General features: G+C 40.4%; 1 protein-coding gene across 1 annotated transcript in view; it reads left to right on the top strand.

Moving 5' to 3' along the window:
- The window catches only part of LOC138851358 (tRNA:m(4)X modification enzyme TRM13 homolog), a 71103-nt gene that overhangs the window by 34446 nt on the left and 10737 nt on the right, over positions 1–25920 (top strand). Inside the window, exons 3-4 of the mRNA XM_070080406.1 lie at positions 13476–13594; positions 15861–16087. Of these exons, the coding sequence (XP_069936507.1) occupies positions 13476–13594; positions 15861–16087 (346 nt within the window). The remainder of the gene's footprint in view (positions 1–13475; positions 13595–15860; positions 16088–25920) is intronic.

The following is a 25920-nucleotide window of genomic DNA, read 5'->3' on the forward strand; positions in this document are numbered from 1 at the left end:
AAGCCATATCGGCAACTTGTACAGTGACAGAGTCTTGGCCCATTTTAGGGAAGTTTTAAAGAGACGCCAGAAACAGAGCTCTCTGCACAGTTATTTTGCGAGACAGGACTCCAGTGACTCTCAAGCTGGTCCTAGTGGCATTAAGAAACAGAGAAAAGAAGCAACCCCAGAAAAGCAAATGGTACCTGAGGTGTTGCTGGAAGGGGATTCCCCTTCCAAACTATAAACAATCCACTCTCTCCTCCTCCTCCAGTCTCCCATACACTAAGAAGAATCTCCAATAAAGGTAAGTGTTATGCTGTTAATGTTTCATTCATCATTTCCCATTGTATTGTTTATGTACTACATGAATATTTCATGTAAAAAATTTTTTTTGTTTTAATACTTCTGGGTGTCAGGAACGGATTAATTGAATTTACATTATTTCTTATGGGGAAAATTGATTCGTAAATCGACCATTTCGATAATCGACCGGCTTCCAGGAACGGATTACCGTCGATAATCGAGGGACCACTGTACTATTATATTATTATTATTATTATTAACCCTTTCAGGGTCCGTCCCGTAGATCTACGGCTTTACGTTCAGGGTCCAAATCATAGATCTGTGCCATGAGCTCAGTTCACTTTGATAAACTGTGAGTAGTAAATTTGGGCCTAGATATGAGAGAATACATCTATGTGGTATGTGTGCACCACATAAAACAAATCCTGCAGCACACAGTGTATAATGAGAGAAAAAAAACTGAGACCGTGATTTTCGATTAAAACAGCGAGTTTGCAGTGTTTTATCGTATGTTGTATGTTTTTTATAGTTGTACAGTGGACCCCCGAATTTCGTGATTAATCCGTTCCAGAGAGCCCGCCGAAGGTCGAAATTCACGAAACTCAAAACCATTTTCCCCATAAGAAATAATGGAAATAAAATTAATCCGTTCCAGACACCCAAAAATATTAAAATAATTTTTTTTTTTTTTAAATTAAATAAAGATTTACATAATGAAAACAATCAGAAATCTAGCACATGCATTTAAAATAAATAATAATAACATTACACTTACCTTTACTGAAGACTTCTGGGTGGATGGAAGATGGGAGGAGGTGATAGGAGGAAGGTGTACACCAATGTTTGGAAGGAGAATCTCCTTCCATTAGGACTTTAGGCAGCAAGTCCTTATCTGGGGTTACTTCCCTTCTTCTTTTAATGCCACTGGGAACAACTTGAGAGTCACTGGACCCCTGGCGCACAAAATATCTATCCAGAGAGGTCTTTTTCTGGCGTTTCTTTAAGATTTCCCTGAAGTGGGACACAACACTGTCATTGTACATGTTGCAGATACGGCTTGTTTCAGCTTGATCAGGGTGATACTTTTCAACAAAACTTTGCAACTCATTCCACATTCCATACATGTCCTTAATCACTGAAGAAGGCACCTCATCCACTCCCTCTTCCTCCTCCTCCTCCTCCTCCTCCTCCTCCTCCTCCTCCTCCCCTGAAGCAAGTTCCTCGGCTGTGGTCTGATGCTGTCCCAGTTGAAGCTCTTGCAGTTCGTCAGTGGTTAGCTCTTCCCTGTGGTCCTCCACCAACTCTTCCACATCCCTGTCACTCACTTTATTTACCAAAGGGCTTGCACTAGCTTTCCTTGGGTCCATGATGACTTATTTAGCAGTTGCAAGCACAAAAAACAATGGATTATTATGAAATGTATTGTATGAACCAGCAGGGTGATGGTCATGTGTTGGTAAACAATGGCACACTGAGCATGAATGGCGTGGGAGACTGGCTTTGTGTGGGCGGTGATGGGCGGACGGGTACCAGACGGTCGCCGAAACACGAGTTTTTTTCATGAAACTCGAGGCCAAATTTTTCCCAAAAAACTTGCCGAAGGTCGAATTTCGCAAAAGTCGAGGCTGCCGAATAACAGCCTCGACTCGAATGGAAGACATATTACAGAAATAGAGATGATTTTGATTGGTTTTAGCACTGGAAATGGCTTGAAACTGAGCTCAAAGTAGCGGCAATGTTAAATTTTTGCCGATGTTCAAGAGTAAACAAACTACCTCACACGTCTAATACACGCCAGCTTGTGGGTCCGATATACATTCACAAATGTGGTGATGATATTTATACAATTATTACAATATTGCATAACGGTAAGTCTTCTATTTTTTGGTGTGAATAAAAATTCATTATGTGAATAAAAAATCAAAATGGAATTTATTTGTAAAGCCTCAAAACATAACTATGAACAGAGGAAATGTTAGTTTAGTGCCAGGAATACCTACATTCTTTATTCTGGACCCTATTTTGAAATAGGAATATTTTGAACTTTGTGTTAAATTGGCCAAATTACCAATTTCTGATCACTTTATTTTGTAGTTGAAGCAATTGACTTGGTGATTTCTTGTGCTCAATCGATAGAATAGAAGTAATACTAGTGAAATAGATAAGAATTTGGTCGACTGGAATAATGTAATTGGCCTAAAATGGGAGTCAAAGTCGGCAAAATCGCCGATTCGTAAATATTGCTGACACATCAAAATTCGCGAGAGCATAATTTCGTCAATTTTCCATCAAATTTCGTACTTTTTGTTTTATTACCTTCACAAAAAGATTCTCTACCATTTCGTAAGAAAAAATAAAAAAAAAATTTTTTGAAAATTCTTGGACACTTCAAATTTTGGCCTTGGACCCTGGAAGGATTAATATGGCATCTTCAAGACTAATAAGACACTGATAGTGATTTTAATGTGTACCTGCACACCAGCACAGTGTGTAGGTCTATTTAGGTACCGGTACACATAAGTATTGTGAATATTATAATTATTATTATCATTATTATGTGAGCAAATCACCTGCAGGAGGCATACAGGGCATTACCTGAATTATTACCTGCAAGTAATTTGGGTGAGGTAAGTGGGACTTAAGTCACAGCAGGTCACGGAACTGCAACTCCCTCAATGCCCTCTCTCTACCACTCTCACAAAAAGCTAGACCTGACATTTAATTAGTAATTACAATATTAGACATTAATAACAGTTAGGGTAAATTATAAAATAATGTGGACTGTGTATGATTAGCCTTTCTGGGTACACAAAAGAAATTGGTATTAACACTTAACATTTAATTACTGGAAGACAATGCTGATAGAACACACCCTGACATTACCCTACCAGCTAGGATTTACAATGGCCAGCACAAAAAGCGCCACTTAGCTAAGGTGTGTTGTTAGGAAGGATTCGTTGAAGTCCTCTGTTTTACCGTCCTGATTGCCAAATTGTAAGGGCTTTCCACACTATTTATCCCAATTCTTCAGGAACGTGTCAGCAATTTCTAAATTGTGGATTGAGGCCAATATACACCAATTGACCTTTGAGAACACCTGATTACATTGCACAATTCAGTCCAGTGTTCACACATTATATTCAGTATGGCATCTCTCCCATGTCACTCCACAGCTGTTCTACACCCTCCCCCCCCTCACTTGAAATTTTTCGAAAGGGTCAGATCAGCATCATGTTTTATTACACAGTTATTATATTATATGTTCTACATTTAGGAAATTGTAAAAAATTTCCACAGGTATAATTATCAGAGTACAGCCTCTCCTCACTTAGTGGTGTACTCGTTTACCAATGACTCAGACTTATGACGGGCTCTCTGACCAGTATGCATACCTAAATAATGTACAGTGGAACCTGGGTTTTCGTGATTAATCCATTCGAAAAAATCTGACGAAAACCGAAACATACGAAAACTGAAGCAATATTTCCCATAAGAATAATGTAAATCCAATTAATCCATTCAAGGCACCCAAAAATATTAACAAAAAATACATTTTATAGAGAATAATGATAGTTTTACATACAGAAAACAATGAGAAATAAATGTAAATTTATTTATTTATTTTATTTATTTATTTATTAAATTGAACATGATACAGAGAAGTACAAAAGAATACAGTAAAATGCAGCATACCAAAGCCACTTGAATGCATAGCATTACTGACTGCACCCTTGCCAATGCTCATCAAACATCAGCTCTTATCAAATATTATCTCATCTTATCACGTCACTGTCAGGGGTGGACTTTGTTTTTCATGCTTCAAGGGAACTTATTATTTTATCATCATCCTCATCATCGTCCTCATCCTTATCATCCTCATCCTCCTCCTCATCCTCATCCTCATCCTCCTCCTCATCCTCCTCATCCTCCTCCTTCTCATCCTCCTCCTCATCCTCCTCCTCATCCTCCTCATCCTCATCCTCCTCCTCATCCTCCTCCTCATCCTCCTCCTCCTCATCCTCCTTCTCCTCATCCTCCTCCTCATCCTCCTCCTCCTCATCCTCCTCCTCCTCATCCTCCTCCTCATCCTCCTCCTCCTCATCCTCCTCCTCATCCTCCTCCTCCTCATCCTCCTCCTCATCCTCCTCCTCCTCATCCTCCTCCTCCTCATCCTCCTCCTCCTCCTCCTCCTCCTCCTCCTCCTCCTCCTGTCAGCATAGTTGCTGATCCCTGTGTTGTATAGGATATCATAGTATCATCCATGTGCTTTAGATAGGAGATCCCTTTTAGGCCTGTGACTGTATGACGTCACGGGATGCAGCTTGAGTGTGAGGCGAGCTACCTCGGCATTTGACATAGGCAGGACAAGGCAGAGGCGGCTCCATCTCCCATTACCAGAGTCTGACAATATATCGTTACCATCCAACAAGTGTGTCTACCTTCAACCCTCGATATCTCCTTTTAAGAACCCCTACGATACTCCTCCTCCCCCCTCCTCCTCCCCCCTCCTCCTCCCCTCCTCCTCCCCCTCCCCCTCCTCCTCACCCCTCCTCCCCCCTCCTCCTCCTCCCCCTCCTCCTCACCCCTCCTCCTCCTCACCCCTCCTCCTCCTCACCCCTCCTCCTCCTCCCCCTCTCCCTCCTCCCCCCTCCCCCTCTCCCTCCTCCCCCCTCCCCCTCTTCCTCCTCCCCCCTCCCCCTCCTCCCCCCCCTCCTCCTCCCCTCATCATCATCATCATCATCATCATCATCCTCATCCTCTTCCTCCTCCTTTTCCTCTTCCTTCTTCCTCCTCCTTCCTCCTCCTTCCTCCTTCCTCCTCCTCCCCCTCCCCTCTCCCCTCCCCTCCTCCTCCTCCCCTCCCCTCCCCTCCTCCTCCTCCTCCTCCCTCCCCTCCTTCCTCCTCCCTCCCTCCCTCCTTTCTCCTCCCACCTCCCTCCTCCTCCCCTCCTACCCCTCCTCCCACCCTACTACCCTCCCTAGTACCCTACTCCTACCTACCCCCACCTTCCTCCCGCTGCTCCTCCCACTGCTCCTCCTACTGCCCTCCCTCCCCTACTCCTCCTCCCTACTCCTCCCACCTACTCCCACCTACCTACCACCCTACTCCCACTACCCTACTCCTACTACTACCTACCTACTACCTACTACTACTACTACTACTCCACTACTACTACTACTACTACCTACTACCCTACCTACTATCTCCCACCCACTGTCCTCACTGCCCTACCGCCCTCCCACTACTACCTACTACCACCACCCTAACTCCCATCCCCACCTACCCCACTACCTACCACTACCACCACCCCACTATCCCTATCCCCAACCACCTACCACTACTACCACCACTACCCCACTCATCACCACTACCAATCCCAATCCCACCACCACTACCACTCACCACTACCACCACCCCACCACCACCCCACCACCACCACCACCACCACCATCCCCATCCATCCACCACCACCACCACCACCACCACCACCACCACCACCACCACCACCCCACCCCAATCCCACCCCACCCCACCACCACCACCACCACACCCCACCACCACCACCACCACCACCACCACCACCACCACCACCACCACCACCACCACCACCCCACCACCACCACCACCACCACCACCACCACCTACTCACCACCATCCCACCACCACCATCCCATCCCACCTACCACCACCCCACCACCTACCTACCACCTACTACCACCCCACTCTACCACTACTACTACTACCACTGCTACTACTCCACTACCCACCACTACCTACTACTACCACTATTCCACCTACTACACCACTACCACATTCCCACTACTACCTACCACCACTACCACTACATTACCATTACTACCACTCCACTCACTACACTCCACACATCCAAAACACTGCTGGACCTATAAACATTTTGTATACATTCCAAGACAATAGTAAATGACCAAAAAGGCCAGTAAATTTCCAACCTGTCAATGTATGTGTTTCAGACAATGTGAGTACAATTTAATTTAAATATTTATTTAAATAAATTTCACTACAGTACCCTAACATGTACTAGTGTTCAGAACAAAGATTAGTTATGAAATGACAAGAACTATAATAAATTATAATTATCAGAACATAAAATTATATAAAATAATATGAAAAATGGAAGAAAAGATATATCAGCAACACTTTCTTCGCAAGCTGCAGCGCCCATGTTGCTGCCTAGGTGATCTGCAAGTGCCTAACTTTATTTATTTATTTATTTATTTATTAACAATTTGAGCACACATACAGAGGTACAAAAATACAGATAAGAGCAGGATGCCAAAGCCACTTATACTATGCATAGCATTACGGGTGGCTTAAAATTAACTTAAGATTAACTAAGCAATGATGAAATCAGTGATAAAACATTAATGTAAACAGATAACTATAAAGCACAAGTGAGTATTACAAAGACAGGTCATATGGTTGCATGCATTGTTGTACATTCAGTCGTATGGAGTATTCTGTTAGGTAGTGTATTTAAAAAATAATAAAGTTAGATTGGGTTTTAGGTTTAACATTTATGTGATATAATTGTGAGAAACATTTAAGATATACAATTTATAAGGTTCAGTTATTCAGTATTTACAGTGGACCCCCGCATAACAATTACCTCCGAATGCGACCAATTATGTAAGTGTATTTATGTAAGTGCGTTTGTACGTGTATGTTTGGGGGTCTGAAATGGACTAATCTACTTCACAATATTCCTTATGGGAATAAATTCGGTCAGTACTGGCACCTGAACATACTTATGGAGTGAAAAAATATCGTTAACCGGGGGTCCACTGTATTTGGTTTTGGGTGAGTAAGTGATCTTTGAGAAGAGACTTGAATTTATAAACAGGAAGTGTTTCTTTTATATTTACAGGTAATGAATTCCAGATTTTAGGGCCTTTTATGTGCATTGAGTTTTTGCATAGCGTGAGATGGACACGAGGAACATCAAAGAGTGATCTGTGCCTTGTGTTATGGTCATGTGTTCTGTTGAGGTTGGCAAGGAGATGTTTGAGGGGAGGGTTAATATCAGAGTTAAGTGTTCTATGTATGTAATAGGTGCAGTAATAAGTATGGATGTTTTGTATGGTGAGTAGGTTTAGTGTATTGAATATTGGTGGAGTGTGTTGCCTGTAGTGAGAATTTGTTATCATTCTAACTGCAGCCTTTTGTTGGGTAATTAGTGGTCTGAGATGGTTAATTGTTGTTGAGCCCCATGCACAAATTCCATAGGTGAGATAGGGGTAAATAAGAGAGTGATATAGGGCCAGGAGGGCTGACTGTGGAGCATAGTACCGTATCTTCGATACTATGCCTACAGTCTTGGAAATTTTCTTAGAAATTTGTTGTATATGTGTATGAAATTTGAGTCTATTATCAAGGTGGATTCCTAAGAATTTTCCCTCTGTTAGCTTTGTGATAGGTGATCCATTTATCATTATGTTAAGAGGGACATCTGTAGCTCTGTTACCAAACTGAATGAAGTAGGTTTTGTCAATGTTTAGTGTAAGTTTGTTAGTCCTCATCCAGGTAGATATTTTCTGTAATTCGGTATTTACAGTATTGGCTAGCGTGACTGGGCTCGGGTGGGAGAAGACGTATGTAGTGTCATCTGCAAATAGTGTGGGTTTGAGTAATTGCGAAGCATTTGGTAGGTCATTTATGTATAGGAGAAAGAGAAGAGGGCCAAGGACACTTCCCTGTGGGACACCAACTGTAATTGGTTGTGCAGAAGAGTTTGCCCCATTTGCGTACACATATTGGCTTCTGTTGGTGAGGTATGACTTGAGGTAGTTGAGGGAGTGCCCTCTTATACCATAGTGTGACAATTTTATGTGGAGCAAGTCATGGTCAACTGTATCAAAAGCTTTACGTAAGTCAATGAATATCCCCAGTGGGACTTCTTTTTTCTCTATTGCAGTGTATATATGTTCTAGCATGTGTATAATAGCATCATTAGTATTTTTATTAGGCCTGAATCCAAATTGGCAGGGGTTGAGTATGTTTTGGGAGATAAGGTAGGAGTAGATTCGTTTATGAATTAATTTTTCGAAGATTTTTGAGAGAGGGTGTAAGTTGGATATTGGCCTATAATTATTCAACTCTGTTTGGTCTCCTCCTTTGTGGATCGGGGTGACCCTTGCTATTTTGAGTACTGTAGGGGAGGTGGAGGATTCAATGGATTTGTTAAAGAGTGTTGCAATGATTGGTGATAGCACTTGTGACACTTTTTTGTATATAAAGGGTGGTAAGGTATTTAAATCTCCTGCCTTGTTTTTTAGTGCGTTGATAATAAGGGAGACTTCGTATGGGTTAGTCGGAGCTAGGAACAGTGTGTTCGGGTAGTTGCCGGTGAGGTAGTCATTTGGTGGGGTATCTGAGCTTGGGATTTTATTGGCAAGGTTTTGTCCTATAGTGGAGAAGAAATCATTGAGTCTGTTTGCTGTTTCTGTTGGTGGGAGTTGGGGTTCATCTGATTTTGCTAATTTTATTTCGCTATTTCGTGATATCGTTTTTGTTCCCAGAATTTCTGATAGGGTTTTCCAGGTCTTTTTTATATCACCTCGTAAGTTGGATAATCTGTTCTCATAATACAATTTTTTTGCCCTTCTTATCAGGCTGGTTAGGATTGACGAGTAACGTTTTGTTTGGTCTCTGGTTATGTGACCCATTCTGTACTGTTTTCATATTGGTGTTTTGTATTTATGGATTTGAGAATGCTGGGTGTTAGCCAGGGACTGTTCAGTCTCTTAGCTGTCATCTGTTTAGTTTTTTAGGGCAGTGCTTGTTATAGAGGTATTGCGTCTTTTTTATAAAATTATTAATGCATTCGTCAATATCTGTATAGATTTCTAGCTCAGTGTGCCAGTCAATGTTTGCTACTGCTGTTGTGAAGTTATTAATGGCTGCCTCATTGTGAAGTCTGAAGGTGACTTTAGTAGTGTCTTGGGGTAGTTTACCAAGAGTTGTTATGAGGAAAGTAGGGTAGTGGTCTGTGGTATTATCTGTATTATCAGTAAGTACTGACCCTAATTTTTTTTTATCCTATAACACTTAGAAAAATGTGCTCTTTCTTTCAATAAAAAAAAAGATTTTTTTATTTTTCAGAATATTCGGGGCACTTGGGTAGTGAATATATATATACGTTTGGACCGTTTACGGGTTAAGTGCATAATAGAACTAGGCCTAGGAAAAGATACAAAAGTAATACGAATATACAGTAAATGCATTACTTACCTTAAAATATAGTGCTGGATGCCCGCAGCTCTTGAGCTCGTTATGCCGAAAAAGTGAAGCAAGTGCTAAACATAATGAGCAGTGGATAAGTTGAAAGTTGGCAAAATAGCGGTACACCGAAAACCGGGATGCTGAAAACCAGGGCCATAGTGTAGTTGATCATGGCTTCAAATTTAAATTTATAATTTAATAGTGTGACAATCTTTTCAGTATCATTGGTGATTGAAATCGACTAAATATCATTAAAACCATATGGTAATAATAAAAAGAAAAAGATATATCAGATATATCAGATCACTTTCTAGTTGTAGCTACACTGAGAGTAAAAGGTACATGGGATACAAGGAGAATAGAAGCATCAGGGAAGAGAGAGGTGAAGGTTTATAAACTAAAAGAGGAGGCAGTTAGGGAAAGATATAAACAGCTATTGGAGGATAGATGGGCTAATGAGAGCATAGGCAATGGGGTCGAAGAGGAATGGGGTAGGTTTAAAAATGTAGTGTTAGAGTGTTCAGCAGAAGTTTGCGGTTACAGGAAAGTGGGTGCAGGAGGGAAGAGGAGCGATTGGTGGAATGATGATGTAAAGAGAGTAGTAAGGGAGAAAAAGTTAGCATATGAGAAGTTTTTACAAAGTAGAAGTGATGCAAGGAGGGAAGAGTATATGGAGAAAAAGAGAGAGGTTAAGAGAGTGGTGAAGCAATGTAAAAAGAGAGCAAATGAGAGAGTGGGTGAGATGTTATCAACAAATTTTGTTGAAAATAAGAAAAAGTTTTGGAGTGAGATTAACAAGTTAAGAAAGCCTAGAGAACAAATGGATTTGTCAGTTAAAAATAGGAGAGGAGAGTTATTAAATGGAGAGTTAGAGGTATTGGGAAGATGGAGGGAATATTTTGAGGAATTGTTAAATGTTGATGAAGATAGGGAAGCTGTGATTTCGTGTATAGGGCAAGGAGGAATAACATCATGTAGGAGTGAGGAAGAGCCAGTTGTGAGTGTGGGGGAAGTTCGTGAGGCAGTAGGTAAAATGAAAGGGGGTAAGGCAGCCGGGATTGATGGGATAAAGATAGAAATGTTAAAAGCAGGTGGGGATATAGTTTTGGAGTGGTTGGTGCAATTATTTAATAAATGTATGGAAGAGGGTAAGGTACCTAGGGATTGGCAGAGAGCATGCATAGTTCCTTTGTATAAAGGCAAAGGGGATAAAAGAGAGTGCAAAAATTATAGGGGGATAAGTCTGTTGAGTGTACCTGGTAAAGTGTATGGTAGAGTTATAATTGAAAGAATTAAGAGTAAGACGGAGAATAGGATAGCAGATGAACAAGGAGGCTTTAGGAAAGGTAGGGGGTGTGTGGACCAGGTGTTTACAGTGAAACATATAAGTGAACAGTATTTAGATAAGGCTAAAGAGGTCTTTGTGGCATTTATGGATTTGGAAAAGGCGTATGACAGGGTGGATAGGGGGGCAATGTGGCAGATGTTGCAAGTGTATGGTGTAGGAGGTAGGTTACTGAAAGCAGTGAAAAGTTTTTACGAGGATAGTGAGGCTCAAGTTAGAGTATGTAGGAAAGAGGGAAATTTTTTCCCAGTAAAAGTAGTCCTTAGACAAGGATGTGTGATGTCACCGTGGTTGTTTAATATATTTATAGATGGGGTTGTAAGAGAAGTAAATGCGAGGGTCTTGGCAAGAGGCGTGGAGTTAAAAGATAAAGAATCACACACAAAGTGGGAGTTGTCACAGCTGCTCTTTGCTGATGACACTGTGCTCTTGGGAGATTCTGAAGAGAAGCTGCAGAGATTGGTGGATGAATTTGGTAGGGTGTGCAAAAGAAGAAAATTAAAGGTGAATACAGGAAAGAGTAAGGTTATGAGGATAACAAAAAGATTAGGTGATGAAAGATTGAATATCAGATTGGAGGGAGAGAGTATGGAGGAGGTGAATGTATTCAGATATTTGGGAGTGGACGTGTCAGCGGATGGGTCTATGAAAGATGAGGTGAATCATAGAATTGATGAGGGAAAAAGAGTGAGTGGTGCACTTAGGAGTCTGTGGAGACAAAGAACTTTGTCCTTGGAGGCAAAGAGGGGAATGTATGAGAGTATAGTTTTACCAACGCTCTTATATGGGTGTGAAGCGTGGGTGATGAATGTTGCAGCGAGGAGAAGGCTGGAGGCAGTGGAGATGTCATGTCTGAGGGCAATGTGTGGTGTGAATATAATGCAGAGAATTCGTAGTTTGGAAGTTAGGAGGAGGTGCGGGATTACCAAAACTGTTGTCCAGAGGGCTGAGGAAGGGTTGTTGAGGTGGTTCGGACATGTAGAGAGAATGGAGCGAAACAGAATGACTTCAAGAGTGTATCAGTCGGTAGTGGAAGGAAGGCGGGGTAGGGGTCGGCCTAGGAAGGGTTGGAGGGAGGGGGTAAAGGAGGTTTTGTGTGCGAGGGGCTTGGACTTCCAGCAGGCATGCGTGAGCGTGTTTGATAGGAGTGAATGGAGACAAATGGTTTTTAATACTTGACGTGCTGTTGGAGTGTGAGCAAAGTAACATTTATGAAGGGATTCAGGGAAACCGGCAGGCCGGACTTGAGTCCTGGAGATGGGAAGTACAGTGCCTGCACTCTGAAGGAGGGGTGTTAATGTTGCAGTTTAAAAACTGTAGTGTAAAGCACCCTTCTGGCAAGACAGTGATGGAGTGAATGATGGTGAAAGTTTTTCTTTTTCGGGCCACCCTGCCTTGGTGGGAATCGGCCAGTGAGATAATAAAATAATAAAATAAAAATGTTTACGACTTGACTCTTATCACATTTGTCTCTGACAATGATCTCTATTACCTAATAAGTAGCATTTTATGACCCATACAGATTTAATGCATTTTTGTGATGATAATTATATAAATACTGTAATATCAGATGAAGTGCTAAACCTGAGAGGGTAGTAGTGTTAAGGTCACAACAAAATTTGGTGTGAATACAGTTTGTGGAGATACAAAGAGTATTTCAAATACATTGTACATAATAGTGCAGGGAAAAATTTTAAGGATATATGAAAATATTTCTTGCCATGTATAGTTACACATTAATATATTTCTTTTAAATCTACAAACTTCAAATTTTTTGTTCCTCATATAGGTACACCTATGAAGACTGGTCGCTCCATGGCCCTTGTCGGTTTAGCGCTTTATTTGATAATAATAATAAATATTTGATAATAATAATAAATAAATATGTTGTGTATCTTTATATGTGTATGCTTCTAAACTGTTGTATTCTGAGCACCTCTGCAAAAACAGTGATAATGTGCGAGTGTGGTGAAAGTGTTGAATGATGATGAAAGTACGTATTTTCTTTTTGGGGATTTTCTTTCTTTTTTGGGTCACCCTGCCTCGGTGGGAGACGGCCGACTTGTTGAAAAAATAAATGAGGGGTTTGGGATATTGGCAGTTTGGAGGGATTTATTGTACATCTTTATACGTATATGTTTCTAAACTGTTGTGTTCTGAGCACCTCTGCAAAAACAGTGATTATGTATGAGTGAGGTGAAAGTGTTAAATGATGATGAAAGTATTTTCTTTTTGGGGATTTTCTTTCTTTTTGGGTCACCCTGCCTCGGTGGGAGACGGCCGACTTGTTGAAAAAAAAAAAAAAAAAAAAAAAAATAAAAAGGCTTATATTAAAAAAAACAATGGTTTTTGTTTTGTTTAAACCATAGTTTAAACCATTTGCTTTAAACTATTGGTCTAAATCAACAAACCCTGATGTGAATCTTATTATTTTCTAGTCTTCATTGTTATTGTTTAGTGTTGGGACAATAACTGTAAGACCACTGTGAGTGTAATGTTTCCCAGTGGTTATTCTAACGATAATTCAGTGTTAAGAGTCCTTGTTACCGCCCACCTGTGAGAATCATAAAACCCTTTCTTTTTCCAGACCTGGCTCTCCATTGCTTGTCCAGATGTTCACGACCAGTGGTAGCGGGTTTAGTACTGGCTCTGTGTTGTCACCATCGCTGCACCTGGAACACTTACTCTGGCTTCACTTTTCTTCAGGTGAGTATGTGTACGTCAAGAAAACTTACACTTATATACCATCAGAACAAAAAAGAAATATTGTACAAACTTGAAAGTTTTATAGGGAAAAGGAAATATTTTAATTATTTGCTAAGTATATTTTGGAGTAGCATAGGAGGTTAAACATCAAACTAATTCTAATGCTTAAAGACTACTTAAGAATTAGACTTAGAATATTAAGTAGGACTTTTTATGCAGTTAATTGCAATTATATGCCAATAAGAAAAGTAGATAACGTACACAGGTACAATTTTAACAGCATGATTTATTATTTAAAATTTACTATTCGGTGATCTTCAGTTTTGTGGAGTGATTGAATAGAGATGGTAAAGATACAGCAAGTTACAGTTGAAATATAAAGAGACAAGATGAATAATTAATTCTTTATGAGACTTTAAAGAAATTTTGGGAACAACTTTTACACTAGTTGCCAGCAGTGCCATGCAGCTTCAAGTGTACGCTCATCTGCCTTTGGGTCGAACACTGTACTGCGGTCAGTGAAACTTGGACGTTGACATATTAGATGGATAATAATGTTCCAAAAGGACTGTGTTTTGTAGTATTTTCTTTTCTTCTAAAACTAATATCCATCACATACACTGTCAGCAGAGCCTCATTAACCCTTTCAGGGTTTTGGACGTACTAGTATGGCTTATGCACCAGGGTTTTTGACGTACTAGTACGCCTAAATTCTAGCGCCCTCAAATCTAGCAAGAGAAAGCTGGTAGGCCTACATATGAAAGAATGGGTCTATGTGGTCAGTGTGCGCAGTATAAAAAAAAATCCTGCAGCACACAGTGCGTAATGAGAAAAAAAAATTTGACCGTGTTTTTGGTTTAAAACAGCGACTTTGCACTGTATTTTTGTATGGTATTTATGGTTGTATTCTAGTTGTCCTGGTCTCATTTTATAGAATGGAAGACATATTACAGAAATTGAGATGATTTTGACTGATTTTACAATGAAAAGTGCCTTGAAATTGAGCTCAAAATAGTAGAAATATTCGATTTTTGCCAAAGTTCAGAAGTAAACAAATCATGCCACGTGTCCAATACACGTCAACTGGTGAATCTAATATTCTTTCACAAGTGCGCTGGCATTATTTATACCATTTCTACACTAATACAGTAATCTGCATAACAGTAAATCTTCTATTTTTTGTGAGAATAAAAATTCAAAGTGGAAAGCAAAAGAATATAAGAGGGGCCTGGGGATGTGACTAATGAACAGAGGAAATGTTAGTTTAGTGCCAGGAATGTCTTTCTTGTTTATTCTGGACCCTATTTGGAAATTGGCATCTTTTGAAATTTGTGTGAAATTGGCAAAATTGTTAAATTCTGACCACTTTATTGGATAGTTGAGATTGGTAAATGGGTGGTTTCTTGTACTCATTCGATAGAAAAAATGGAGTTCTAGCGAAATAGTTATGATTTTTGTCGACTAGTACACTGGAATTGGCCGAAAATAGGGCTGAAAGTGGGCAAAATCGCCAATGCGTAAACATCATCGAGACCGCTAACTTCGCGAGAGCATAACTCCGTAAGTTTTCCATCAAATTTCATACTTTTGGTGTCATTATGATCGGGAAAAGATTCTCTATCTTTTCATAAGACCCTGAGAACAAGTCTCTGAGAGGGCCTGGCGACCCTCAAAGGGTTAATAGATCATTTGTATGAGACTGTTCATCTAAACTGGCTCCTGAAATTCTCTCTGCTGTTACAGTATTTGCTACACTCTTCCATGTTAGATGCCTTAAGTTGAAATCACCAAGTAACAGGATATCTGGGGCTGGGTTTGAGAGATTTTCCAGACAGGACAGTATTTTCAGTATCATTTCTTCAGACTGTTGGGAAGTTGCATTTGGTCCAATCTTTGCCACCATTCCCTTGTTGCCTATTTTTTCCATCTGTATTGAAGTAGATTGAACCCTGGTATCCATATTTTGTTGTCAAGGCAGCCTTTAGTATGTGTCCCTGCATTAGACTTGGTGAGAAGTCTACTAATAGATGGTATTTTGTTATTTCATAGTTGGAAACCTTGTAGTTTGCAAGCATAAATGATGTTAAATTGTTTGTTGTGATGCTGGGGGGGGGATAGTGTTTTTTCTTGGCTTTAATATCAGTGACTGTGATGAGCCAGTCACTGATATAGGTTTTTTTTTCTTGATGTACATTGAAACTTGTTATATATTATTTTCTCAGGTGCATGTTTATCCTACAATATTGAATTTTTCTCGTACTTTCAGGATTCAGGGTTCTGCCCCAGTGAGTTCTACACATTAACAGCACTCACAAGTTGGGCAACTTGCAACTCAATGGACATTCCAAGCAAGGAGAGTTTACCTGACATGCTGGAAAATTATGAGAAATCTGAAAAAATGCAAATAGAAGAGCAGGTTTCTAAGATGCCAGCACTTACATCACAAGAAGGCAGTCAGCACTTACCTTCAGAGGATAATCACTTAATGGAGAAGTATGTTGACATATCAGAAGCTGTTATCATTACAGGTACAGCCAGGTCTAAATTGTGCAAATAATGAATCCTGTGAAGTAGTCACATTATTCAAATTACATATAATTTTTGCGAACAGTTTGAAGAGATTGGGGAGAAAATACTAGCATTAATTTGGCACTAAATCAAAATTTGCACTGTTTGAATTATACATAACTTTTGTGCATAATTTGAAGAGTTTGGTGGAAGAAAACCTTGCATTAATTAATTTTGCACTAAATCAAAACTCACACTCGCACGGTTTGAAACCTGAATGTATACTGAACCTCCTCATATATACAGTGGTAGGACCAGGAACTTGTAATGTTGTAGTAGTTAATCTTTATCTGAGTTACAAGAAGACAAATAATTTGACTCTAAATTTCTTTGTAAATATATTAAAAGTCATTCATCAGCTGCTGATAGAGGTAGTACTCAAGATATATATATTAGGTTACCATGGTGAAAGTTATGACTTAGTGTGGTGAAATAGGAAGTGATGAACAGCAGTCAGGTAACAGGTGTTCATCTTATGGGCATGAACAACAGTCATTTAACAAGTGGTGGTGTTCATCTTTTGGTGATGAACAACAGTTAATGGGTGATAGTGTTTATTTTATGGTGAATAACAGTCAGTTGACAGATGGTAGTGTTCATCTTTTGGTGGACAAAGTCATTTGATAGATGGTGGTGCTCATGTTATGGATGAACAACAGTCAATTGATAGGGGGTGGTGTTCATGTTATGATGAACAACAGTCAGTTAACAAGTGGTGGTGGTCATCTTATGATGGGCAACAGTCAATTGACAGGTGCTAGTGGTGATCTTACGATGAACAACAGTCAGTTGACAGGTAGTGGTGTTCATCTTATGATGAACATGCAAATCTTGTGGTGAGAGAACTTTGTGAGAGCACTCACATGCTAACTCTGTTAAGTAGCACAAATTGCTTAGATGTTTTCCCTCCCATCTAAACTGTTGTGTCTGTGCGCCTCTGCGAAGACAAGGGAGACTGTCAGCGGGATAAAAAAATTACCTTTCAGTATGAAAGTAATCCTAATTTGTTTTGAATTCACTATAAGATGGGATATTTAAGGATTATACTCCTATCCTTTCCCTAATTATTTTTTTTTATTAACACATCAACCATTTCCCACCAAGGCAGGGTGACCCAAAAAGAAGAAACACTTTCATCATCATTCACCCCATTGCTTCTTGCCTACACTACACTTAAAAAACTGCAACATCAACGCCCCTCCTTCAGAGTGCGGCACTGTACTTTCGACCTCCAGAATTCAAGTCTGACTTGTCAGTTTTCCCTGAATCCCTTCAGAAATGTTACCTTGCTCACACTCCAGCAAGTCATAAAAACCATCCATCTCCACTCGCTCCTATCTAACACACTCACACATGCCTGCTGGAAGTCCAAGCCCCTCGCCCCTAGCACCTTTCCTAGTCCCACCCCTACCCCACCTTCCTTCCACTACAGATTTATATATTCTCCAAGTCATTCTAGTTTGTTTCATGCTCTCTGTCAGAACCACCTCAGCAACCCCTCCTCAGCCCTCCGGATAATACTTTTAGTAACCCAGCACCTAATTTCCAGACTATGGATTTTCTGTATAATATTCACACTGCACATTGCTCTTAGACACGACATCTCCACTGCCTCCAGCCTTCTCCTTGTTGCAGCATTCATAACCCATGCTTCACACCTATATAAGAGCATTGGTATAATTATACTCTCATACATTCCCTTCTTTGTCTCAATGGATAACATTCTTCGTCTCTACAAACACCTCAATACACCATTCACCTTCCAATCCCACCCTCATCAGTTCTGTGATTTGTCTCGTCTTTCATAGACCCATCTGCTGACAAGTCAGCTCCCAAATATCTAACTCATTTGATACCCTCATCACCTAACTCTTATGTATGTTCACTTTCAACTTTCTTCCTTTACACACCCTCCCAAACTTGTCCACTAACCTTTGCAACTTCTCTCTAGAATCTCCCAAAAGCACAGTATCATCAGCAAAAATAACTAAATTGACTCCCATTTTGTATTTGATTCCCATAATTTAAGTAGTAGGTTGGTAGACAGCAACCACCCAGGGAGATACTACCGTCCTGCCATGTGACTGTAAAACGAAAGCCTGTAATTGTTTTACATGATGGTAGGATTGCTGGTGTCCTTTTTTTGTCTCATAAACATGCAAGATTTCAGGTACATCTTGCTACTTTTACTTACACTTAGGTCACACTACACATACATTTTTTTTTTTTTCTTTTTTTATAACAAGTTGGCCATCTCCCACCAAGGCAGGGTTACCCAAAAAGAAAGAAAATCCCCAAAAAAGAAAATACTTTCATCATTCAACACTTTCACCTCGCTCACACATAATCACTGTTTTTGCAGAGGTGCTCAGAATACAACAGTTTAGAAGCATATACGTATAAAGATACACAACATATCCCTCCAAACTGCCAATATCCAGAACCCCTCCTTTAAAGTGCAGGCATTATACTTCCCATTTCCAGGACTCAAGTCCAGCTATATAAAAACCAGTTTCCTTGAATCCCTTCACTAAATATTACCCTGCTCACACTCCAACAGCTCATCAGGTCCCAAATACCATTCATCTCCATTCACTCCTATCGAAACGCGCTCACGCACGCTTGCTGGAAGTCCAAGCCCCTCGCCCACAAAACCTCCTTTGCCCCCTCCTTCCAACCTTTTCGAGGACGACCCCTACCCTGCCTTCCTTCCCCTACAGATTTATACACTCTCCATGCCATTCTGCTTTGATCCATTCTCTCTATATGACGAAACCACCTCAACAACCCCTCTTCAGCCCTCTGATTAATGTTTTTATTAACTCCACACCTTCTCCTAATTTCCACAAACCGAATTTTCTGTATAATATTCACACCACACATTGCCATTAGACAGAACATCTCCACTGCCTCCAACCGCCTCCTTGCTGCAGCATTTACAACCCAAGCTTCACACCCATATAAGAGTGTTGGTACTACTATACTTTCATACATTCCCTTCTTTGCCTCCATAGATAACATTTTTTTGTCTCCACATATACTTCAACGCACCACTCACCTTTTTTACCTCATCAGTTCTATGATTAACCTCATCCTTCATAAATCCATCTGCCGACACGTCAACTCCCAAATATCTGAAAACATTCACTTCTTCCATACTCCTCCTCCCCCAATTTGATGTCCAATTTTTCTTTATCTAAATCATTTGATACCCTCATCACCTTACTATTTTCTATGTTCACTTTCAACTTTCTACCTTTACACACACTCCCAAACTCGTCCACTAACCTTTGCAATTTTTCTTTAGAATCTTCCATAAGCACAGTATCATCAGCAAAAAGTAACTGTGTCAATTCCTATTTTGTATTTGATTCCCCATAATTTAATCCCACCCCTCTCCCGAACACCCTAGCATTTACTTCTTTTACAACCCCATCTATAAATATATTAAAGAACCATGGTGACATTACACATCCCTGTCTGAGACCTATTTTTACCAGAAAGTAGTCTCCCTCTCTTCTACACACCCTAACCTGAGCCTCACTATCCTTATAAAAACTCGTTACAGCATTTAGTAACTTACCACCTATTCCATATACTTGCAACATCTGCCACATTTCTCCCCTATCATATGCCTTTTCTAAATCCATTCAATGAATTCTCTGCATAATATTTACACCACACATTGCCCCTAGACATGACATCTCCACTGCCTCCAGCCTCCTCCTTGCTGCAGCATTTACAACCCATGCAATAAAAACTTCCCTACCTTTATCTAAATACTGTTCACATATATGCTTCAATGTAAACACTTGATCTACACATCCCCTACCCACTCTAAAACCTCCTTGCTCATCTGCAATCCTACATTTTCTCTTACCTCTAATTCTTTCAGTAATAACCCTACCGTACACTTTTCCTGGTATACTCAGTAAACTTCTTTCTTTCTTTCAACACACCAGCCGTATCCCACCGAGGTGGGGTGGCCCAAAAGGAAAAACAAAAGTTTCTCCTTTCATATTTAGTAATATATACAGGAGAAGGGGTTACTAGCCCCTTGCTCCTGGCATTTTAGTCGCCTCTTACAACACGCATAGCTTACGGAGGAAGAATTCTGTTCCACTTCCCCATGGAGATAAGAGGAAATAAACAAGAACAAGAGCTAGTAAGAAAATAGAAGAAAACCCAGAGGGGTGTGTATACATATGCTTGTACATGTATGTGTAGTGTGACCTAAGTGTAAGCAGAAGTAGCGAGACGTACCTGAAACCTTGCATGTTTATGAGACAGAAAAAACACCAGCAATCCTACCATCGTGTAAAACAATTACAGGCTTACGTTTTACACTCACTTGGCAGGACGGTAGTACCTCCCTGGGCGGTTGCTGTCTACCAACCTACTACCTAGGACTCAGTAAACTTATTCCTCTATAATTTTTACAATCTCTCTTGTCCCCCTTCCCTTTATATAAAGGGACTATATATGCTTTCTGCCAATCCCTAGGTACCTTTCTCTCTTTCATACATTTATTAAACAAAAATACCAACCACTCCAACACTATATCCCTCCCTGCATATATATACACATCCATCTGGGTTTTCTTCGATTTTCTTACTAGTTCTTATTCTTGTTTATTTCCTCTTATCTCCATGGGGAAGTGGAACAGAATTCTTCCTCCATAGGCCATGCATGTTGTAAGAGGTGACTAAAATGCCAGGAGTGAGAAACTTTCATTTTTCTTTTTGGGCCACCCTGCCTCAGTAGGATACAGCCGATTCATTGAAAGAAGATGATATATAAAAGTTTTTTTTTTTTTTTCAACAAGCCGGCCATATCCCACCGAGGCAGGGTGGCCCAAAAAGAAAAACGAAAGTTTCTCTTTTTAAATTTAGTAATCCATACAGGAGAAGGGGTTACTAGCCCCTTGCTCCCAGCATTTTAGTCGCCTCTTACAACACGCAAGGCTTACGGAGGAAGAATTCTGTTCCACTTCCCTATGGAGATAAGAGAAAATAAACAAGAACAAGAACTAGAAAGAAAATAGCAGAAAACCCAGAGGGGTGTGTATATATATGCTTGTACATGTATGTGTAGTGTGACGTAAGTGTAAATAGAAGTAACAAGACGTACCTGAAATCTTGCATGTTTATGAGACAGAAAAAAGACACCAGCAATCCTACCATCATGTAAAACAATTACAGGTTTCCGTTTTACACTCACTTGGCAGGACGGTAGTACCTCCCTGGGCGGTTGCTGACTACCAAGCTACTACCTAGGATACAGAAGTATATCTTAAATTATTACATTAAATATATGTGTGTGTATAGAAGGTTCCCAGCTTAGGAAGGAGTTGCATTCCCATGGTCATGTTATGGAGGAGCAGGGCACATTGTGCCACTCTACGAGGATTGTCAGCCATCTTTACACAAACATCTCTTGGTCAGTCACTTTATTCATTGGTGAGAATCTTAACCACATTTCACATTCTTTTTCCAATGCTCTGGCATATGTGAAGGAAAACACAAAATACATAAGATTAAGTCACAGAACAGACCAAAACATTGTCCCAACTTTAGTTTGTTCTGTAATATATATATTTTTTTTTTTCAATATTTTTAGCAATATGCTATTTGAATCCAGTTTCTAGATTCCTCCTTCTCAAAAATCGCACTTTTATTTCAGACACACTTTGATTTCTTAACTGACACTAGTTTGCATCATCATCCTTTTAGCCGTGTTCTTCCCTCAACACCTCTGCTGCTCCTTCTCTCTATATTTCTCTCTACCATGCAGCACTATATGACCCTTATGGTTTAATGCTTAAGAATATTAGACCATGTAAGAGTATCAGCACTAGTCTATGTGAGTGTAATGGTATGTAAAGTTTTTTTTATTACAAAGCCTGAAAGTTTTTGTGCACTAAAACATTTTTGGATATGCTAAGGCCATAACAAAGCAGCTTGTATGTATTATTGGCTGCCTTATAGTAATGAAGAAATTTATGACAACTATTTTTTTGGCTGGGTAGAGAATATAGGCAAGGTGAATAGTGAACTTTATTATTCCAAACTTTATGAAGAACATGAAAAGACTGAGAATCAAATAGGATGGATAGAAACAAAGTTGAGTAGAAGACATTAAATTTCTGTAGAACTAGTATAAATTTCATTTTTACCTACTAATTGTAAGTTTGGGGTGAGGGGTTTTTTCTTTACCAGATTTTTCTGATCTGTATTAATTTTGATGATGGAAGGCAAGTGTCCAGTATTTCATTTCCCACTTGTTTCACCACAGGAAATGTACTTTCACATCTGTTAGTACAAGAGGACCCTGACTTACAATGTTCCACACTTATGATACTGGCACTCTGGACACAATTACTTACGTTCAAAGACTCACCCAAATGGCAGACCATTTACAATGAAAGTGTTAGGGCTAGTAGTAAACATATTTCCATTCTTGAATTTACTCTCATCTCGTTGTGTTTGCTGTTTTTTTTTTTTTGGGGGGGGGGTTTGACCTAAGAAAACAGCTGTGCATCATGACTGTAAAGCACAAACATGCCTGTAGTAATACTCAACAGAAAAGAAATTTTTTTTTTTTTTTTTCAAAAAGTCGGCCGTCTCCCACCAAGGCAGGGTGACCCAAAAAAGAAAGAAAATCCCCAAAAAGAAAATACTTTCATCATCATTCAACACTTTCACCACACTCGCACATTATCACTGTTTTTGCAGACGTTCTCAGAATACAACAGTCTAGAAGCATACACATATAAAGACACACAACATATCCCTCCAAACTGCCAATATCCCAAAACCCCTCCTTTAAAGTGCAGGCATTGTACTTCCCATTTCCAGGACTCAAGTCCAACTATATGAAAATAACCGGTTTCCCTGAATCCCTTCACTAAATATTACCCTGCTCACACTCCAACAGATCGTCAGGTCCCAAGTACCATTCGTCTCCATTCACTCCTATCTAACACGCTCACACACGCTTGCTGGAAGTCCAAGCCCCTTGCCCACAAAACCTCCTTTACTCCCTCTCTCCAACCCTTTCGAGTACGACCCCTACCCCGCCTTCCTTTCCCTATAGATTTATATGCTTTCCATGTCATTCTACTTTGATCCATTCTCTCTAAATGATCAAACCACCTCAACAACCCCTCTTCTGCCCTCTGACTAATACTTTTATTAACTCCACACCTTTTCCTAATTTCCACACTCCGAATTTTATGCATAATATTTACACCACACATTGCCCTTAAACAGGACATCTCCACTGCCTCCAACCGTCTCCTCGCTGCTGCATTTACCACCCAAGCTTCACACCCATATAAGAGTGTTGGTACCACTATACTTTCATACATTCCCTTCTTTGCCTCCATAGATAACGTTTTTTTGACTCCACATATACCTCAACGCACCACTCAAATTTTTTTTCCCTCATCAATTCTATGATTAACCTCATCCTTCATAAATCCATCCGCCGACACGTCAACTCCCAAGTACAGTGGACCCCCGCATAACGATATTAATCCGTTCATGAGAGCTCATTGTTATGCGAAATTATCGTTATGCGAATAAATTTTCCCCATAAGAAATAATGGAAATCAAATTAATCCGTGCAAGACACCCAAAAGTATGAAAAAAAAATTTTACCACATGAAATATACATTTTCCTACACACAAAGAGAAGGATACATGCACAATAGTAGAGTAGTACATGCACAGTATATATTGTGCATGTACTACTCTACTAAATGAAGAATAAATGACACTTACCTTTATTGAAGATGCAGCGATGACTGATGAGACACTGTGTCCTATGAGTGCCTTTTCCTCCTGAGTACTGTAGGTCCTGTTTGGCATTTTCTTCCAGAACAGCCTTATCACACTGTGTATGCCACTACGATTCTTAAATCTCTCAAACCAACCTTTGCTGGCTTTAAATTCACCAATATGAGCACTAGTTCAAGGCGTTTTTCCCTGTTCACCTGGGTGTTAGTCGACTGGTGTGGGTTGCATCCTGGGAGACAAGATTAAGGACCTCAATGGAAATAAGTTAGACAGTCCTCGACGACACTGACTTTTTTGGGTTATCCTGGGTGGCTAACCCTCTGGGGTTAATTGTTTCTTGGTATTCTCAATAAGCCACACCAACAACGGTGCTGCAGCAGCTGACGGTGCTACAGCAGCAGCAGCAGCTGACAGTGCTACAGCAGCAGCAGACGATGCTACAGCAGCAGCAGATGGTACTACAGCAGCAGCAGCAGCAGCTGACGGTGGTACAGCAGCAGCTGACGGTGGTACAGCAGCAGCAGACGATGCTACAGCAGCAGCAGACGATGCTACAGCAGCAGCAGACGGTACTACAGCAGCAGCAGCAGCTGACGGTGGTACAGCAGCAGCAGCAGATGATGCTACAGCAGCAGCAGATGGTACTACAGCAGCAGCAGCAGCTGACAGTGCTACAGCAGCAGCAGCTGACAGTGCTACAGCAGCAGCAGCTGACGGTGGTATAGCAGCAGCAGCAGCTGACAGTGCTACAGCAGCAGCAGCAGCTGACGGTGCTACAGCAGCAGCAGCAGTTGACCATGGTACCACAGTATTTCGATAATATTTCTCACCCTTTTTACCACAGGGTTGGCACTAGAAGCTTTCTTGGGGCCCATGGTCACTTATTTTGCAGATAAAATCACCAAAAACGCTGTAATAATACGAAATGTTCCAATTGTATGCTTGGATGTTACCGCGAAGGCTGGCTTGTAAACAATGCCACCGGCGGAACATATGAGGCTGGCTCAGGCCGCACATTAGACACGTCTCGGACGAATAGTGTTGAGCGGGTTTTTTAGCGGTATGCAAGGCAAAATTTTAGTGATAAAATGTATCGGTATGCGGATTTAACGTTATGTGATGCCAAAGGTATGCGGGGGTCCACTGTATCTGAAAACATTCACTTCTTCCATACTCCTCCTCCCCAATTTGATATCCAATTTTTCTTTATCTAAATCATTTGACACCCTCATCACCTTACTCTTTTCTATGTTCACTTTCAATTTTCTACCTTTACACACATTCCCAAACTCATCCACTAACCTTTGCAATTTTTCTTTAGAATCTCCCATAAGCACAGTATCACCAGCAGAAAGTAACTGTGTCAATTCCCATTTTGAATTTGATTCCCCAAAATTTAATCCCACCCCTCTCCCGAACACCCTAGCATTTACTTCCTTTACAACCCCATTTATAAATATATTAAACAACCATGGTGACATTACACATCCCTGTCTAAGACCTACTTTTACCGGGAAGTAGTCTCCCTCTCTTCTACACACCCTAACCTGAGCCTCACTATCCTCATAAAATCTCTTTACAGCATTTAATAACTTACCACCTATTCCATATACTTGCAACATCTGCCACATTGCTCCTCTATCCACTCTATCATATGCCTTTTCTAAATCCATAAATGCAATAAAAACTTCCCTACCTTTACCTGTTCACATATATGCTTCAATGTAAACACTTGATCTACACATCCCCTACCCACTCTGAAACCTCCTTGCTCATCCGCAATCCTACATTCTGTCTTACCTCTAATTCTTTGAATTATAACCCTACCATACACTTTTCCTGGTATACTCAGTAAGCTTATTCCTCTATAATTTTTACAGTCTCTTTTGTCCCCTTTCCCTTTATATAAAGGGACTATACATGCTCTCTGCCAATCCCTAGGTACCTTCCCCTCTTTCA

Source organism: Cherax quadricarinatus, unplaced genomic scaffold (assembly GCF_038502225.1).
Source record: "Cherax quadricarinatus isolate ZL_2023a unplaced genomic scaffold, ASM3850222v1 Contig410, whole genome shotgun sequence".
NCBI lineage: Eukaryota > Metazoa > Arthropoda > Malacostraca > Decapoda > Parastacidae > Cherax > Cherax quadricarinatus.